Here is a 20573-nt window from a genome sequence, read left to right as displayed (position 1 = left end):
CTTTAAATTCCAGATTCATCAAATAGCTAAAGCAGTTTTACTCTGTATATGACTTGGTGATGAATTCATTGTTTTGAAAGAGCTAAGGTTAAAGTTATCTGGTCCACTGAAAACTGAACGTGCCCCAGCTGAGCGACTGAACTGAACTGGAATGAACTGAATGAAGAGTTGCCAGGGCAACCTCTCTGCTCAACACTTCATTTCCAAGGTGACAGATTTGATGCTGGTCCAGGAAACATGAAAACCAAAACAGCATTGTGTTCCAGAAGAAGAAACAGCCCATACATAAGTCATGAATGAAACAAATGGCTGGGGACAAAACCAAACGATGCTTTACAATTCTACCCAGACAGACGTGGCTGCACACAGGACACTGGAGTAAAAGTAAATTAAAATTCTCAGTGAAGGAAGTTAAGATTCATGTTTCCTTTTCAGCTCCATTCTACTTTTTGTCTACTTTTCCAAAAAACTGTTAGGTCCAAATATAAAAGCTATATATCTCACCCAGAGGGTTTGTATTTTTCAATCATTGTTTTCCCATTCTTTTCTTTAGTTGAGGGTCTCTTCCAGTTAGAGAAAATATTAAATAAAAGATGTATGTGTGCTTTGAGGATGAAACTGGAATTTACTGCACTATTATTTGCTTCATTGTCATGATTCTTGCTCTTATCAATAATGGAATGAGGAGAGCATGTGTGTACTACGTGCCCACAGGCTTGTGGTGAGAATTTACGATGCCACAGAAGGCCCTGAGCATGAGTGCCCGTGGTGGAAGGCACAGGAGAAAAATACATGTCCTGTTTCGTTGGCTTTGCTTTCTAAACAGAACCCTCAATACTCTTCCATTTATTTTCCTTCTTGAAAATCACTCAACATGTTTCTCTCTCTCAGCCCCATGTGGTTCTCCTTCCCTCCTTTTGATTTTTTCCATTGGAGACTTTTATGATGGAAAAGATGCCACTGTATTTAGGAAGAGAAGGTAAGCAAAGGAGGATCATAATTTCCCACAAGTTCTCCCTGACCTTTGATATTGAATGGTATTCTCTCATGACTCGTGACTCTGACATATAGGCTTTTCAGACATTTCTGCAGCTCCACACTGCCATCCATTAGCAAGGAGCCATGAACTGCCAACCAAACAAAGGCCAATTTCTTCTCAGCTTAGAAGCAAAAATGCTTAGAGCTTCTCCCTCTACTTTTCATTGTCTTTATGAATAATTTTTTCCCAATGGCTGAAATACATTTCTATTACAACTGTACAAGACATTAAGTGGACTACTTTCTATGTAAGCAGGAAATGAAAAGTACATCAAGCAGGGACGTATAGAAAATCAGTCCTACCTCATCAAAGACTTTGGAAACAACGTGCTTGTCCAGAACAGGGACGTAGGTGGAGCTGTGAGGAATGGCAGCCATGGACAAAGCATCCATGATGGTGAGCTTCTTGGCTGCCAAGCCGTGGATCTTGAGCCAGGTTGCTGAAGACATTCCTGCAGAACTAAGAACATGAGACTGTGACGTTTTAAGACATATCAAACAAACACATAACAAGCCTGTCCTAGTAAAACTGAAGTACTCACTCTTGGTCATAAACTTGGCTTCCTTCTCGAGTCAATCTTTCTAATGACTTGTCATCTGGAAACTCATTTGTCAGCAGGATGCCCATTTCTGTAGAAAAGAAAATGGAAGCTGTATAATTTCCTCACATGTGGGGTTCATATCAAAATGCAAACGGATCACACTCATCTCTGGGTTCAGTGTGTCTGAGGACTAATGAATGGACTAGATCTCCAAGAGCTGATCTCTGAGTGGGTTCTAGGCAAAATGAATTTGCAATGGACACTAAAGGCTGATACACGGGTAATAGGGTACTTGCATTGTTTAACTAATCTACCTCACCCCATACCCACTGAGATCTCTCTCTGTGGAAGGATGAGACGGACTCATTCTCTCACACTCCAGAAAATGTATCTTCTAAATGTCAAATAAGAATGCCATGAGCCAATAATTATTCAGTGTTGCCCTCATTAGACTCCCCCCAGACTATATAGGACAGCCTCGTTCAACATTTGTTTTTGACAGTTTCGTCCCTGATTCCTCAGCTCTATGTGGAAAACCAAAATCCCTACTAAGTCCTATTTAGTTGTAAGTTCAAATCTTCAAACTATTATTTGGAATTTTTAATGTCTATTTTTATAGAAGCTTGGATTTACAAATGAAAAGCAATATTAGCTAATTGAATTAGTAGAAGAAGGGGTGTTTGGGAGTGAGCTAGTTAAATGCCTAAGAAATCACATCTCAGTCATCATATGATAATCCTTTTAAAGGACTGTGCACGTAGTAGATTTAGGAAATATGGAAGGTTAATTAAAATTGAGGAAAAGGCACCCCACAGATCAGCACTGAAGAACACAAGGTTTGATTAAGCTATGGCTCAGTAACAGCAGGTATAAATTTGTCCCTCATGCGCTTCCTCCTACTTAAGGGGTTGTGCGGATGTGTGTGTTTAGCCGGGGGCTTATTATTTATTAACTCCATGAAACTTAGGGAAAAGTGCTATAGGAATTAAAATGTTAGGAAATTAAGTCTTTAAATTTACTATTTTAAAAAATAATGATATCATCAATAAACACTGAGTGGAAAAGTCGAATTTTCCTCATATTTAGCCCCCATAAGGCTGACAGTATGGATCAGAGAGGGGCTCGTCAGATGGTACCACCTGTGAATGAATGGAAGAAAATAAACCAACTGTGAAGCATGAGGTTCTCAAATTCAGAACACGGAGTGGCAGCCAGCACCACCACTAGTGCCAGTGGTTACATGAGCCAAGGGTGTATTAAACACCCAGGGACTGATAAATGCAAGTCTGGCCCTAAGGAAGGCCCGTTCGCTAAAGCAAGACAACCTGACTTATCAGGGAGTCCTTTGAAGAGGTAGAAACCTAGACTCACTTAAAAATGATCTGCATCCCCTCAATCACTCTCCTCAGCTCTTTCAGGAGAAGACGCACTGGGGAGGGGAGACCAGCTTGGGCTTCCTGATGTATAGACCCTCAACAGCTTACCCCTGTCACTTGGCATGTTCCAGCTGCTAGAACTGGAAAGCCTGTCCCTCCTCTCACTGCAGGCTGAGCTCCTGAGGGTGGACAGCTGGCTTCTGAGCAGGCTGGTTTTGGTTGGTTCTGTGGGTGTCACAGGGAGAAGGGTTAAAGGAATTTGGGATGGAAGGAGGTGCTTCGGGAGATGCAGCTATGTCCTTGGACCTTTAAAAAGAAAGCAGGTTTAGTCTCCCAACCCTCAGGGGGACGGTGCTGCCACCAAGTAGATGCTATGTAATGGTGGATTCTACTGATCTGAGTTCAGGCTCTGCCCCTCCTGGATAAAGATCTGCTTCTGAGTTCCTTTAGCTTGTTGGCAGAAATTATTTCCTTGTGGTTGGAGGACTTAGGTTCCATTTCCTTGCTGGCTGTTATGCAGGGGTCTCAGCTTCTTAATCACCCCCATTCCTATTCATGGACCCCTCCCTCTTCAAACCAGCAATGGCACACTGATTTCCCTCTTGCCTCAAATCTCTGACTTCCTCTTCTGCCACCAGCTGGCAAAAGCCCCCGCATTCAAGGGCTCATGTGAGTACATGGGGCTCTCTTAGGAACCCTGGCTGAGGGTCACACGTAACATAATCAGGGAAGTGATGCCCATTACCTTCACAGGGTGCAGGGTTTAGAACGGGACCTCTTTGTAGGTCATTTTAGAAGCTCTGCCCACCACAGCTGCTGTCTACACTTTTATTTGTATTCTTTTCTACCCTCTGTTGGGTCCTTTCAACTAGCAAGTAGACACTAAGTAAATAATGACACTGAATCTGTGTGCTTTAGAGCAAGGTTCTCCAGTCTTTGGGATCTAATGCATAATGATCTGAGGTGGAGCTGATGTAATAATAATAGATATAAAGTGCACAAGAAATGAAGTGCATTTGAATCATCCCAAAACCATCCCCACTCACCCAACCCCAGTCCGTGGAAAAATGGGTTTCCATGAAACCGGTCACTGGTGCCAAAAACGTTGGGGATTACTGCTTCAGAGGATAATGCATTTGCACCAAGACATTTGATTACTTTTCCCATGGGATCACAGAAACCACACTAATTGTAATTGTTGTCTGTACTTTGTGATCTGGAGGCCTTTATGTAGTACCAAAGCTTTATGTAGTATTTGTAAACGAAATGTGTCCTGTTTTCAACAAGAAGGGACTTAAGATCCTTTCTTACAAGAAATTAGAGTGAAAATTAGCTAATAATCTGCATTGCCTTTCACACAGAAAGATAACCCCAGCAGTTTCCATGAGTGGAGTCAGGAGTGTGCTATGTGATAGTCACTGCTTTTCTAGGCAACAAATAGGGTGATTCCTGTCTCCATTGCTTCTGTAACAAGGAATTTGGAAGGATAAATTTTCTCAGGAGCTGTGTCTGTGAGCAAAAGAGACAAATGATCCATATAGGAGAGGTGAACTCCTGTTTCTCACTATACCAGCAGGCCATCTTGATCAAAATTGCTGGGTACAAACAACAGATGTGTCCAAATGAAAATGAAATTTAGCTCCCAAAGTTTCCAGACATGAAAACTGTACTATTCCCAAACTGCAAATAATGAGTGAAGACATATTTATCTGGCAGTGGATTCAAGCATTTAACTACTCCCCCAGCTCTGTATAGTCTAACACCACATTTCATCACTCTTCTAAATTAAAAATTGAATCAGAATAAAAACTTGGCACAGGGCTGCCTAACAAGAGCAACAAATCCCAAATCTAAGTGAAATGGTGCAAGTGACAAAAGGCCATTAAAACATTCAGGATGAGTAGCAAGTAGCATTTCTAGCAAAAGTCAGGTTCACTGGAACGACCAGGCAGGAATGGCAAAAGGGATGCTGCCACACAAGTGGCCAGAATGGGAATCCTCTTTGTCCCTGTGGGCTTAAGACAGAGACACAAGGGCAAATGGACAGAACATGAAAGAGGGACCAAGCTACAGCAAATACTTCTTTGGTCTCTATGGGTTTAAGGCTCTCCTCCTCTGCCCAGAGACATGGGGAGACAAAAGAGACAGTGTGTGTATGGCAGAGGAAGCCATCACAACCTTCCTCACTGAGAGACATGTAGCATCCTAGCCTGGGGAAACTCCTCTGGTCTCTCAGGAAGCACCATAAAGGGACCAGTGGGAGCCGCAATAACATCAGGTAACCAAGCACCAAAATGATACCACAAAGGCTGTCAAAATGAAATGACCATTAGAACCCACAAGAGCAGGCCAAAGTGAGACTTATGTGTCAACTTTAAACAGGACAACTGCTATCTAAAAGATATAAATAGCAGCCAGGGTCCCTAACATAAAAGAACATTCAGGAAACTATAAAAAAAATCATCCATCATATCAGGAATCAAGAAAGTCACACTTTGAAGGAGAAAAAACAATCAAAGGATGTTAATACCATGATGAATCAGAAGCTGGAATTCTGACAAGGATCTCAAAGAAGCTGTCAGAAAAATGGTTCAGCCATTAATTATAAAATTCCCTTGACACAAATTGAAAAATCTCAGCAAAGAAATAGAAGTTATAAAAATTTCTAAGTGGAAATTGTAGAACTGAAAAACAACAAATGAAAAACATTTTGGGTGAACTCAATAGCAGGGTGAAAATAGCAAAGGGTACTATCAGAGAACTTTGGGAACAGAATAATAGAATTCAGCCAATTTTAACAATAGAAAACACAACAAGAAAAGATAAACAGAGCCTCAGGGGTCTGTAGGATAATAGCAAAATATCCAACATTCATATCATCAGAGTCCCAAGACACAGAGGAAAAAAGTGGGTCTGAGAGACTATTTAAAGAAGTAATAGATGAAAGTGCCCCTAATTTGCTGAAAGATACAACATACAAATCAAGAAGTTGTGCAACCCCAAACAGAATAAACCCAAGGAAATCCATGCCAAGATGCATTATAGTTAAACATTTGAAAATTAGAGACAAAGAAAAAATTTAAAAAGCATGCCAGAGAGAAACGAACCAGTACCTAGAGGGAAGCAGCAGTTTGAACCAGTCTGAACCAGTTTCACGTTTAAAGTGTAGGCAGCCTGAGGGAGAGGCCCTATGTTTTCAGCTACAGACAGGAAAGAACAATCAGCTGCAAATTCTGAACAAGGCAAAAATGTCCTTCAGGAATGAGGAGAAAGTAAAAACATTCCTAGACAAAGAAAAAAATTATTGTGGCCAGCAGACTTTCCCTTGAAGACTGAACACAGGAAGTTCTTCAAACAGAAAGTAAATGAGAAAAGGAATTTTGGAGAATCAGGAAGGAAGAAAGAACGAAAGAGAAAAAATATGGTAAATACAATAGATTATCTGTTCTTCATAAGATTTATATTTGATGATTTAAATAAAAATTACATCATCACCTGATACTCAAGCCAATGACACTGAAAACTAGGGACAGCGAAGAAACCCAAACTGAAGTAAGATCTCCACACTCACAAAAAAGGGGTAAAATGTTGATACCAGAAGAGTGTTGTAAGTCACATTTATAGGCTGTTATACTCAGAGAAACCAAAAGCTACACTCAAAAGCACTGAAATAAACACTGAGGCCAAGTGGGAGACGTTCTAAACATATGAGGCTGCTTCAACATTTGAAAGCAATCAATGTAATCCACCATATCAACAGACTAAAGAAGAAAAATCATATGATACATGATCTCTCATTTGATGGGGCTTCCCTTGTGGTTCAGCTGGTAAAGAATCCTCCTGCAATGCGGGAGATCCCGCTTCAATTCCTGGGTTGGGGAGATCCCCTGGAGAAGGGAAAGGCTACCCACTCCAGTATTCTGGCCTGGAGAATTCCATGGACCATATAGTAGAGTCAGACACAACTGAGTGACTTTCACTGATCCCTGTTCTCTGGTGCCTCAGTGGTAAAGAACCTGCCTGCCAATGCAGGAGATCCCTGGGTGGGGAAGATGCCCTGGAGAAGGAAATGGCAATCCACTCCAGTATTCTTGCCTCAGAAATCCCATGGACAGAGGAGCCTGGTGGGTCACAGTCCATAGGATTAAAAAGAGTTGGACACAACTTAGCGACTAAGCAACAACATATCATTTGACATAGATATAGCATTTGACAAAATCCAGTACCAATTCATGATAGAAACTCTTAGAAAACTGGGAATGACGGGAACTTCCTCAATTTAACAAAGAGTATGCACGAAAAACCTACAGCTAAAATCATATTTACTGGTGAAAGATTGAATATCTTTCCCCTTTAAGACCAGGATAAAGGCAAGGATGCTCACTCTCATCACCCTTATTAAACATACTACTGGAAATTCTAGCTTTTGCAACAAGGCAAGAAAAAGAGATAAAGCCAGAAAGATTAGAAAAGAAGATAAAACCGTCCCAATCTGCAGATAACATATTGTATATGTGAAAATAGTAAGGAATTCACACACACATCAACATTTTAAAAAACCCACAAAATCAAAAAAGCTCCTAAAACCACTAAGTGAGTTCTGTGAGGTTGTCCATTATGGGATCAACACACAAAATGAATCACATATTGCTACACTAACAATAAACATATGGCAAGCTATATTAAAAAATCAATACCATTTGTAATTGTTCCAAATACAGTAAGTCCCCTACATACGAACAAGTTCTGTTCTGAGAGCCTAGAAGTGGAGCAGCCATTTTGTGACCATGAGAGTGAACTCTCAAAATTCACCAATAAAAAACAAACGATCCTTACAGAATATGTGCAAAGCCCATGTGTGCAGATATTTAATTGAGGAGAATGTAAGGATTGCAGATGAGCACATAAAAAGATGTTCCATATTACTAGTCATTAGGGAAATGTAAGTAAAAAATCACCATGAGATGTTACACGCCTATCAGAACAGTTAAAAATTGTGTGTGTGTGTGTTCATTCGTGTTTGACTCTTTGCAACCCCATGGACTGTAGCCTGCCAGGCTCCTCTGTCCATGAAATTTTCCAGACAAGAACACAGGAGTGGATTGCCATTTCCTCCTCCAGGGGATCTTCCCAACCCAAGGATTGAACCCACATCTCCTGCATTGGCAGGCAGATTCTTTAGTGACTGAGCCACCAGGGAAGCCCTTCAAAATAAAAAATATTTATGACAATCTTAAAGCTCAACATTCAAAAAACGAAGATCATGGCATCTGGTCCCATCACTTCATGGCAAATAGATGGGGAAACAGTGGAAACAGTGTCATAGTGTCAGACTTTATTTTTGGGGGCTCCAAAATCACTGCAGATGGTGACTGCAGCCATGAAATTAAAAGACGCTTACTCCTTGGAAGGAAAGTTATGACCAACCTAGACAGCATATTGAAAAGCAGAGACATTACTTTGCCAACAAAGGTCTGTCTAGTCAAGGCTATGGTTTTTCCAGTGGTCATGATGGATGTGAGAGTTGGGCTGTGAAGAAAGCTGAGTGCCGAAGAATTGATGCTTTTGAACTGTGGTGTTGGAGAAGACTCTTGAGAGTCCCTTGGACTGCAAGGAGATCCAACCAGTCCATTCTGAAGAAGATCAGCCCTGGGATTTCTTTGGAAGGAATGATGCTAAAGCTGAAACTCCAGTACTTTGGCCACCTCATGAGAAGAGCTGACTCATTGGAAAAGACTCTGATGCTGGGAGGGATTGGGGGCAGGAGGAGAAGGGGACAACAGAGGATGAGATGGCTGGATGGCATCACTGACTCGATGGACGTGAGTCTGAGTGAACTCTGGGAGTTGGTGATGGACAGGGAGGCCTGGCGTGCTGCGATTCATGGGGTTGCAAAGAGTCGGACACGACTGAGCAACTGAACTGAACTGAATAGCAAGTTCTGACAAGAATGTAGAGAAACCGAATCACTCATTGATTACTGTGATAATATGAAATGGCACAGCCACTCCAGAAAATAGTCTGGCAGCTTGTTATAAAACTAAACATTCAATACTATATGAATCAGCAGTTGCACTCTTGGGCTTTATCTTACAGAAGTGAAAAATTATGTTCACACAAAACAGGTACAAAAATGTTTAGAACTGCTTTATTCTTAATAGCCCCAAACTAGAAGCAACTCAGATGTCCGTCAACAGATGAATGGTTAAACCAACTCTGGAGCATTCATATCACATGCTGCTACTCTGTAATGAAGAGGACTGAAGTGTTGATACCTGTAAAAAATTTGGATGAGTCCGGGGGAAAATATGTTGAGTGAAACAAGCCAAAACCCAAAGATCATGTGTTGTATGATTCCATTTACATAATGCTTTTGAAATGACAACATTTTAGAAATGGAGAACTTAGTAGTTCCCACTAGTTGGGAAAGGGTGTTGGAGGGAAATGGGTGTTGTTAAAAAACAGCAAGGCCAGGGATCTTTGTTGTGATGGAAATGTTCTGTATCTTGACTGTAGGGAGTGGGGAATATGAAACCACACATGATAAAATCTGGGGCAATCTGACTAAGATTGTGGATTGCATCAATGTCAATAACCTGGTTGCAAAACTGAATTTTTTTTTCCCAACGTGTGACCACTGGGGGTAGCTGGGTGAAGAGCAGGTATACAGGATCTCTCTGTATGATTTCTCACAACTGCATGGGAATGTACAATTACTTCAATAATAACTTCAGTTTAACAAACACAAGTTTAGGCTTCTTTTAAAATGTTATGAGGCTTTAGCTTTATTCCTCCTTTATTCCTGTTAATACCTTCTTGCACCGAAGGAAAACCAGTCACGAGATTCAAACATTTTGTTTACAGATACCTGCATGGAGCACTTTCTTTCTCTGAGTCTTTTGACCTGATGGGTCCTCTGGTATTTTCAGCATTCGTGATGATTTGACATCAGCGTGAGGTTTTGCACATTTTTCTGGGGTTGAAACCATGGAACAAATCTCCTTTTGATGCCTGTTTTAGATTAAAAAGTAGACAAAGATGATGAAAGAAAAAATTTGAGGAACTTCCTGTGTTCGGTCTTTAAGGGTAGGTCTATTAGCTACAATTATTTTTTGTCTAGCAATGTTTTTATCTTTGTTCCTGATGGGCATTTATTAAATGCTTAATTTGCTAATAGGAAGACAGTGAATTTCGATGAAGAAATCCTGACTAATACATATTTTCAACTTCTTTCCATTTTGCTATCACAAATCTGCTTGCAATGTGGGAGACCTCGGTTCGATCCCTGGGTTGGGAAGATCCCCTGGCGAAGGGAAAGGCTATCCACTCCAGTATTCTGGCCTGGAGAATTCCATGGACTGTATAGTCCGTGGAGTCACAAAGAGTTGGGACACGACTGAGCAACTTTCACTTTAGGTTAATCATCCAGCCCTTAAAAGAGATTCTGTTTTGCGGATATTCATTCAGAAAATCGGAGAAGGAAATGGCAAGTCACTCTAGTATTCTTGCCCAGAGAATCCCAAGAACAGAGGAGTCTGGTAGGCTCTTTTTGTCCATAGGGTCACAAAGAGTCTGACATGACTGAGCAACTTTCACTTTTTCTTTCACTTCTAAGTAAAAAGATATACTCCTGATGGGGCATTTCTTGTTTGTCATTTTTAAATTGAAGTATAGTTAATTTACAGTGTTGTGTTAGTTTCAAGAGCACAAAGTGATTCAGTTTTATATATATATACATTTTATATTTTATATATATATACATTTTATACATTTGTACATATATTACATATATTATGTATATATATGTTATACATACATTATACATATATACACACACACACATATATACATTTTTCAGATTCTTTTCCATTATAGGTTATTAAAAAATATTGAGTATGCTATACAGTAGGTCCTTGTTGTCTACAATAGGGAAGCCCAGAATAAAGTTATTTTGTTTTATATATAATGGTGTAGATCTGTTAATTCAAAACTCCTTCCACTGTTAATCCCAAACTTCCCCCATTCCCTGCAATCTCCTTGGTAACCATAAATTTGTTTTCCATTCCTGATAGGGTATTTATATGCTGTGATACATGAATGCTATGATGCCTGAATATCTGTACAATGTGAAATCATGTAAGATTTGACACATTTACTGAATGCTGGGGTGGTTTTGGTTTTAGACATATTATTAATAGCATATAGCATGGGAAAGACCTGAAAAATCATCTATCTCAAATACTACCACCACATCATCTTAAAGAGGAAGAAACTGAGACCCACAGCAATCAACAGGTGTGGAAAGAAGTTAGGGATTCACCAAGGTCACACAGAGTGAAGTCCAGCCCTTGAGCCTCCTGCTGCTGCTGCTAAGTCACTTCAGTTGTGTCCAACTCTGTGTGACACCATAGATGGCAGCCCACCAGGCTCCTTCATCCCTGGGATTCTCCAGGCAAGAACACTGGAGTGGGCTGCCATTTCCTTCTCCAATGCATGCATGCATGCTAAGTTGCTTCGGTTGTGACCCTGAGTCAAATCTTCACAACAGTGCACCCCTACTCTGCTCTGTCACCTTTGTGGGTTGTGGTGGGGGTGGGGGATGTCCACATTGGGTACAGATGAGACATCCCTAAGGACCACACAGGATTTGGGAACCTGCATATAAGGATGAGTATGTCAGGCTTCCCTGGCAGTCCAGTGGTTAAGACTCTGCACTTCCACTGCACAGGTTTGATCCCCAGTTGGGGAACTCAGATCCCATATGCAATGCCACTCAGTATGACCAAAAAACATCAAAATTAAAAAAAGGATGAGTTTGTGGCTTCTGTAAGCCAATCATTAATTTGCTAGATTATGAGTTCCCTTTGCTTAAACAAAAATCTTAACATAATCATACTATGTGATTTTTTTTAAAGAACTCTCACAAACCACTGTAGAAAGTGGTAAAGAGATCCAGCAGAGCACCCAAGAAGACCTCTGTGATGGGGAAGTGGGCGCTTTGCCATGCTCACTTGTCTCCATCCTTTTCTGCATTGTACCACCAGTCCATGACCAATGACTCTGAGTAAAGGTCTTGCACCTTCTCTAGGTCATTGCGTCCTTGCTCCATTTCCTTAATTAAAAGAGTCAGATCTTCATTCTGCCAAAATAAGTAAACACATTGCAAGATTATACGAAAGTTCAGATTCCAAACATTTCTAACAAAAAACCAAACTGTATCAGGAAAAGAAGAATCTAAAGAATTTCATGTAGTTCTTATTTATTTTTTAGACAGCCTAATTGAGGTGTGGCAGAAAATGAAGAGGAACTAAAGAGCCTTTTGATGAGAGTGAAACAGAAGAGTGAAAAGGCTGGTTTAAAACTCAACATTCAAAAAACTAACATCATGGCATCTGCTGCCATCATTCATGGCAAACAGAAGAGAAAAAAGTGGAAGCAGTGACAGATTTTATTTTTGGGGGTTCCAAAATCATTGTGGACAGTGACTACAGTCATAAAATTAAAAGACACTTGCTCCTTGGAAGGAAAGCTATGACAAACCTAGACAGTGTATTAAAAAGCAGAGACATCACTTTGCCGACAAAAGTCCGTATAGTCAAAGCTATGGTTTTTCCAGTAGTCATGTACAGATAGCTGAAGAATTGATGCTTTTGAACTGTGGTGCTGGAGAAGACTCTTAAGAGTCCCTTGGACTACAAGGAGATCAAACCAATCAATCTTAAAGGAAATCAACCCTGAATATTCATTGGAAGCGGAGAAGGCAATGGCACCCCACTCCAGTACTCTTGCCTGGAAAATCCCATGGACGGAAGAGCCTGGTAGGCTGCAGTCCATGGGGTCGCCAAGAGTCAGACACGACTGAGCGACTTCACTTTCACTTTTCACTTTCATGCATTGGAGAAGGAAATGGCAACCCACTCCAGTGTTCTTGCCTGGAGAATCCCAGGGACAGGCGAGCCTGGTGGGCTGCTGTCTGTGGGGTCGCACAGAGTCAGACACGACTGAGGTGACTTAGCAGCAGCAGCAGCATTCATTGGAAGGACTGATTGCTGAAGCTCCAATACTTTAGCCACCTGATGAGAAGAAGTGACTTTTTGGAAAAGACCCTGATACTGGGAAAGATTGAAGGCAAGAGGAGAAGGGGCAACAGAGGATGAGATGGTTGGATGGCATCACCAACTCAATGGACGTGAGTCTGAGCAAACTCCAGGAGATAGTGAAGGACAGGGGAGCCTGGTGTGCTGCAGTCCATGGGGCTGCATGACTTAGCAACTGAACAACAACAAACTGAATGTATGTAAAGTGCACCATGTGAATCGTTTTGACATTCACACTTGTGAAATCATCTCTGCAATCAAGACAATAATTATATCCATTACCCTCTATAAAGTTTGTTTGTATCCCACTGTAGATCTGCCCTCCCTCTTAGCCCCTCTTCAAAGAACAAGCAACTATTCATCTACTTTCTGTCACTATCAGTTTCAATTTTCTGGAATTTTACTTGTCTGTTTATTTTTTCAGCAGGTCTATATTTGTTTTCAGCAAAATACCCATAAAGTTTCCTATTTTAACCATTTTTAAAGTGTGTACACCTCAGTAGCATTAAGTACATTTACGATATTGCACAACCATCACTATTATCTAGTTCAAGAACTTTTTTAATCACCCAAATGGAAACCCATACTTATTTTTAATTAATTTTTATTAGAGTACAGTTGCTTTATGGAATTTTATTTAAATGGAATCATACAGCATATCATCTTTTTGTGTCTAGTTTACTTTCATTAATTATTTTGAGATTCACCCATGATACAGCATGAATCAATAGTACATTCATTTCTATGGCTGAGTAGTATTCTATTATATACCAAATCCAAAATGTAGTCACCTGTAGATGGACATTCGGAGAAGGCAATGGCACCCCACTCCAGTACTCGTGCCTGGAAAATCGCATGAACGGAGGAGCCTGGAAGGCTGCAGTCCATGGGGCCGCTAAGAGTCAGACACGACTGAGCGACGTCACTTTCACTTCTCACTTTCATGCATTGGAGAAGGAAATGGCCTCCCACTCCAGTGTTCTTGCCTGGAGAATCCCAGGGACAGGGGAGCCTGGTGGGCTGCCGTCTATGGGGTCACACAGAGTCGGACACGACTGAGGTGACTTAGCAGCAGCAGCAGCAGCAGCAGATGGACATTTGAGTTTCCAGGTTTGAGCTATGATAAATACTAACGCTATGAGCATTTGTGCACAAGTCTTCATATGAACATCTGCTTTCATTTCTCTTGGGTCAATGAATAAGATCACACAGGTGGTGATGCTGAACTTTTCAAGAAATGACCAAACTGTTTTCTAAAATGATTGCACTAGTTTACATTCCCATTAGTAATTTATGAGAGTTCTAGTTCCTCCACATCCTTGTAAAAACTTGATAAGGTCAGTTGTCTTAATTTTAGCCATTTTAATAGCTGTGTAATGGTATTTCATTATGGTTAATTTGTGTTTCCCTAATAATTAATGAATTAATTTGTGTTTCCCTAATGATTAATTAATTAAGCATCCTTTCATAATCTTGTTTGAAATGCATATATCTTCTTTGGTAGGGTGTCTGTCCAAATGTTTTGCCCATTTTTTGCTTCCTTGAGTTTTGAGAAATCTTAATATATTCTGGATACAAGACAATGAATACAATCTGAAAACATTTTCTCCCAGTCTACAACTTGTCTTTTAGTTATCTTAACATTGTTTTTAAAGAGGAATCTTTAATTTTGATTAAATCAAATTTATTGAGTTGCTTTATATGGACTATGTTTTTGATATCCTAATAAAGTCTTTTTTGGTCTAACACAATGTCTCAAAGGGCTTTTCATATGTTCTCTTCTAGGAGGGGAAAAAACCTAGGTTTTACATTTAGGTCCATGTATCATTTTGAGTTAATTTTTTATTACAGTGTGATGTATGGAGCAAGATGTGTTTATTTTATCCAATTGTTCCAACATTTGTTGGAGGAAAAAAAAACACATACTTTCTCCACTGAACTGCCTTTGCATCTCTGTTGAAAATCAGTTATACACATATGTGTTAGTCTATTTCTGGTTTTGCCGTTCTGTTGATCTATAAATCTGTCTTTACGCTAATCCCACCCTGTCTTGATGACCATAACTTTATATATCTTGAGATCAAGTAGTATTAGTCTTTCAACTTTGATTTTCTTTTTCAAAGCATTTTGGCTATTTGAAATCTTCTGAATTTCCAGGGAATTAGTTTGTCAACTTTTACTGCTGAAATTTTGATTAGGAATGTGTTAAGTCTATTTTTTTCTCTTTTAGTATTCTTTTTATTTTCATATAAATTAATGTCCTAGAAAAATTAAAATGAAAACACTAAACACAGTACTGCACATAGCAACCTCTGTTAAATGCCCTATTACAGCACTGAAGAAGGTCATTACACGTGGAATACACATGGAGGGACTGAAGGAGACAGGAAGACGGCAGAAGAGCAACTCGAGAGCCACTACTCTGTCTGCGCGTGTCAACTACAGACTGAAGGGTAAAGGAACGACTACACACATACAGAACAGACACAGTTCAGATTTTCTTTTGGAGAATGCACATTCTAACATTGTGATGTCTTCTAACCCATAAACAACATACAACTCTCAATGTTTTATAGTTTTCAGTGACAGGCCTTTCACACACTTTGACGAATTTGTCACTACATGTTTCATATTTTTGATGAGATTGTAAAAGATAATTTTTATTTCAATGTTTATTGTTATTTGCTAATATGACAACATTTTTGTATGTCATATGTTGATCTTGTAGGAAATTACAATCTTGCTAACTTCAATTATTAGTTCCAGTAGCATTTTTGTACATTCCATTGGATGTCGAATGAAAATATAGTTTAATTTTATTCTATTTCAGAAGATTTTTCTGTATATATACTATGTAATATATATACCTAAGTCTTTCATTTTGGAGGAAATACTAAATTTCAATATTTAATTTTGAATTCTGTATGTTTATTTTTACTTTATCAAAATGTAATTGAATTTCGTGTGCTGATTTTATAACCAGTGACCTTACTGAACTCAGTTAATAGTTCCAGGAGTTTTTTTGTAGCTCCCTTGGAGTTTTATTTGTTACTTGCAAACAGGGACAGGTCTATTTCTTCCTTTCTAATCTGTATGCCTTTATTTTCTTGCCTTATCTTGGTAGAGCTTCCAGTAGTATGTTGAATGTGAGTGGGGAGAGTGGACACAGCTAAATTCCCTGGAAATGGATTGACCCTTTCACGTTTTGCATTTATGATTTTCTAGACAGAAGTAGAGCAGCATTTGGCTGCTCCCACTACTGAGGCAAGATCTTCCTTTAAACTTTACCCAGTACCCACTGGATTATGAGGTTTTCCTAGTCTTGCTGATGGGAGTGGGCATTGCCATCTGATGAGCTCAGAGTACTGGTCTGTCCGATTCTTTTGAATGAGTCATTTCCAGACTCTAGTATTAATAGTTTCTCACATGTTAGCATTGATCAGTGTTCTGGCTTTAAAGTCACTCGTTAGAACAGACAATAAGAAACACATTCTCTAGAGAGGCACACTTGAAATGCACATCTTCAGGCCAAAATTGGAGAATTGGGGCATAGAATTTTATTTACTTTCTTGTATTAGCTCATTAAAATGAATTGTTTCATCAGATGGTCACATGGTTATACAGCTTGATGAGTCAGAAGACAACTACCTAGCAAGTTAATTTTTTGAAACCTTCCCACAAATGTGTGCAAACAGGCAGTGGTTAACAAACCTTATGTATGGACCCCCAGGGTGTTTGTTCCTAAAGTTTGGCAAAATGTTGGTAATTGTTAACTTTGACTGATAGGTACATGGCCTATATACTCTTCTACTTTTGCATTTGTTTGCAACATTCCATAATGAAAAGCTTAGAAGAAAAATGGAATCTATTAGGATTCCTGGGCCTCTGTGCCTGGAGCCTGATTTGGTGGCTCAGTAGTGGAACTCGAGAATCTGAATTTTCACAGGTGCCCTAGCTCAGGTGGTCCTTAGGGCACCACAGTTTGCAGGACACTAGCTGTAAGGTGATTCATTTTCTCAACTTAGTTGTTCTTATGGTTGCTGTTCTTCCAATCATTGTCCACAGATCTCCAACCATTAGTGCCCAAATAAGTGAACACTCTCTGCTCAGCTCATGAAGCTCTTACCTGAACAGCCTCTGGAGTATAGGGATCCTTGCAGCCAAAATTATAAGAATGAAACTCTCCTCCAGTCAAAGAAGCAAGGTCTTTCAAAAATCCATTTGCAATCTCATCATTGTAACAGAAGGAGATGGTGTAAATAGGAATTTTCTGAAAAACTTTGACCTGGTCCATAACCATTTCAGGTGACTGAAATGATACATTTTCAGGGAAAAGAAGGGAGATAGAGAGGAAGAGACAAAAAAAAAAAAATACATGAAAGTCCCTAGTATTTGTTCTAGATAGTGAAATTCTCAATTAGTAATTCCTTATACAGTGGAGAGTGACTTCTTGGAAAGGTGTCAATCCAATTCGACTGACAAAGCAAACTGTCAGGTGGTGAGAGCACGAAGACCAGTGACTCAGCGCATGCCCTCTGAAGGCTCACAGTTTCTGTGGGAAAAGTCTGGGAGAAAGACCGGACTAATCCAATTACTCGATTTTAGTGCACCTAAGCCTAGAATCCATGCTTTTAAAGGGTTGGACCTGGTGGCTCAGATGGTAAACAATCCGCCTGCCATGTGGGAGACCCAGATTCGATCCCTGGGTTGGGAAGATACCCTGGAGAAGAGAATGGCTACCCACTCCAGTATTCTTGTGGGGAGAATTCCATGGACAGAGGAGCCTGGCAGGCTACAGTCCATGGGGTTGTAAAGAGTTGGACACAACTGAGCAAATAACACATATATACACATAATTTTGAGCAGGGCTTTCCAGATAGTGTTAATGGTAAAGAACTTGCTTGCCAATGCAGGAGACATAAGAAACTCGAGTTCAATCCCTGGGTCAGGAAGATCCCTGGAGGAGGGCATGGCAACCCACTCACTCCAGTATTCTTGCCTGGAGAATCCCATGGACAGAGGAGCCTGGCAGGCTACAGTCCATGGGGTCACAAAGAGTCGGACACGACTGAAGTTACTTAGCACACACGCACACACATACTTCTGGACACTTAAAGCACTGGATCATGGGTAAGACATCCTGGATACTGGGATTCTACAGAATAAGGCCACAGGATCTTGGGGTGGCTTCCAAAGCTTCTACTCCTAAAAAGCAATGTCCAGCTTTAGATACCTCAGAGTGATAAAAACTGGTATCTCAGAGTGAAAAAAGAGACATTTATTTAGGGTCTTTTCATGTTCTGAGCACTCTGTTGGGGACATAATACCCCAGTTAACCCTCTTGTGACAGAGTTTTGGAAAGATTTCTAGTGGCCCATTCTCCTTTTTACTGTCAGAGACCTGGTTTTCAAGACAGCAACAGACTCAGTTAAAAACAAACATACAAACGTAACAAAACATACATGAAAACTCATCTTCTGACACTTTTTTTTTTTTTTGCAGCTAGGAGTGACCACATGACCCAGGTCTGTCCATTGAAGTTTCAAGGGAAAGATTTTTTTTGCTAATAAAAAGGCAAAGACGTAACAAAAAAAGCTAATATCCTTCTCTTTTCCACCCCTGCCTCCTGGAAAATGGACACTCTGCTTAGGCACAAAGCAGTTGTCTTGTAACCATGAGGGTGGATGTCAAACAAACACAAAGATCAGGTGAAGCATGAAGATTAAAAGAAGCCTGTTTTCTTGAAGATATCCTTGAGTAGCTGTATAACCTAGACTACTTACCACCAGGCTTCTTCTTCATAGGAATATAAATCTCTCCATTTCAGTTATCATTTGTCTGCTCTCCTGCTTTTTTCTCTCAGTAATATGAAATCCTAATTGGCACAGTAGGTATGGATTCCACTTAAAGATGGAGAAATTGAGGCTCAGAAGGACTAAGCTTCCTAGGGTCATCAATCTCTTAAGTGGTAAGACTAGATTCAAAGACAGATTTTAGTACTAGAAGCAATGTCAGATTATTTGTTTTCCCCTGCTTGCAATAGACTGTCACTTGGCAAGGATCGACTCTGTAAACATTACCAGACACACGGGGAAGGTGAACTGATGATGTGCCCTGCTGCCACTCCACCAGCACCACCACACCCAGATCAGCACCCTCAGAAGCTGCCTCTGGTTGTCCTGCCCTCATTGCTTCTGTATTTCTCAGTCCCTCTTTGATTGATTCAACCTGCTGGCTCCTTTAGCCAGTTTCCACTCTCCACCCCCAATTCCTATTCTTTGACTATTAACCTTTCCAAAATGTTTTCTATGAACCCCGGGGAGGTGAGGTGACGAGGGAGGAGGCCTCTGGACTCACCACCTGCTGGCCTTGAGCAGCTCACATGCTGCTCAGGGAGGCGCCAGTTGAGTGGTCCCCTGGTGTCCAGTCTCATTCCAGCCACTACATACACATGACTTCGGCCTCTGTATTTGGTTCCAGTCTTGAGCCTGCCCTTGCCCATAAGCCCGACTGAATGCCTAACACACACTGCCCATAAGCCCATCCCACTTCTCCTCCTCTCTTCTCCTCTCCTCTCTGCCCATCAGCTGGTTCTGAACCAAACAGCAACCTAACCTAGCTGAGGGCTGACCCCATCTGCCCTGTCAACTTCAAGGACAGAGCAAATCTCTCTCTGCTGCCTGCATCTCCTTCGACCTAGCTTCCATTGTGAGCACTCACCATGGGCCAGTCGCTAAGAGCTCTGCTGCGCTCTCTCCCTGCATCCCCTCCACAGCCCACTGAGGGAGGTACGATCATTATCCTCATTTCTTACCAACACTCTTCGCCACTGGCCCTACGCCTATATGCCAGACTGGAGATATCAGGCCTAAATTCTGCTAATTTGATAAGATAGGTTTTAGCTAGAGATTGCTCCTATATCGGGGCTTCCCAGGTGGCTCAATGCTAAAGAATCTGCCTGCCAAGCAGGAGATGAGGGTTCAATCCCTGGGTGAGGAAGATGCCCTGGGAAAGGAAATGACAACCAATTCCAGTATTCTTGCTTGGAGAATCCCATGGACAGAGTCTGGCAGGCTCTGGGCTTGCAAAAAAGAGTTGGACATGACTTAGCAATTAAACAACAACAATCTCTATATTGACTTCCAGCTGAGATATTTGGGGAGGGACATTAATGTTGATTTAGTGCTGACATTGTGGGTAGCATCTCCATTTTCATACATTACCTGACATCACTTCATAGATTTATTTGCTCACTGTCTGCATGCTAAGTCGCTTCAGTCATGTCCAACTCTGCAACCCCATGGACTGTAACCCGCCACGCTCCTCTGTGGAGTGGGTTGCCATGCCCTCCTCCAGGGGATTTTCCCAACCCAGGGATTGAGTCTGCATCTTTTATGTCTCCTGCACTGGCAGGTGGGTTCTTTACCACTAGTGCTACCTGGGAAGCCCAAAAAGCTTTGCGTTGCTCACTATCTATCTCCCCATAACACAGAAGCTTTGCTGAAGGCAGGTACCTGGTC

At 40.8% G+C, this 20573-nt stretch overlaps 1 protein-coding gene across 9 annotated transcripts in view; it reads right to left on the bottom strand.

Moving 5' to 3' along the window:
* Positions 1-20573, bottom strand: part of VWA3B (von Willebrand factor A domain containing 3B) — a 168427-nt gene that overhangs the window by 61910 nt on the left and 85944 nt on the right. For 6 of the 9 annotated variants that reach the window (XM_070798244.1, XM_070798245.1, XM_070798248.1 and 3 more), the window contains 6 exons: positions 17180-17362; positions 11968-12095; positions 9825-9967; positions 3065-3181; positions 1581-1668; positions 1342-1498 (listed from right to left, as the gene is read on the bottom strand). In XM_070798244.1, the coding sequence (XP_070654345.1) occupies positions 1342-1498; positions 1581-1668; positions 3065-3181; positions 9825-9967; positions 11968-12095; positions 17180-17362 (816 nt within the window). The remainder of the gene's footprint in view (positions 1-1341; positions 1499-1580; positions 1669-3064; positions 3182-9824; positions 9968-11967; positions 12096-17179; positions 17363-20573) is intronic. The other 3 variants (XM_070798251.1, XM_070798252.1, XM_070798249.1) reach the window with 2 other exon arrangements.

This window comes from Bos indicus, chromosome 11, assembly GCF_029378745.1.
Source record: "Bos indicus isolate NIAB-ARS_2022 breed Sahiwal x Tharparkar chromosome 11, NIAB-ARS_B.indTharparkar_mat_pri_1.0, whole genome shotgun sequence".
Taxonomy (NCBI): Eukaryota; Metazoa; Chordata; class Mammalia; order Artiodactyla; family Bovidae; genus Bos; species Bos indicus.
This window is presented reverse-complemented; position numbering and strand designations above follow the sequence as displayed.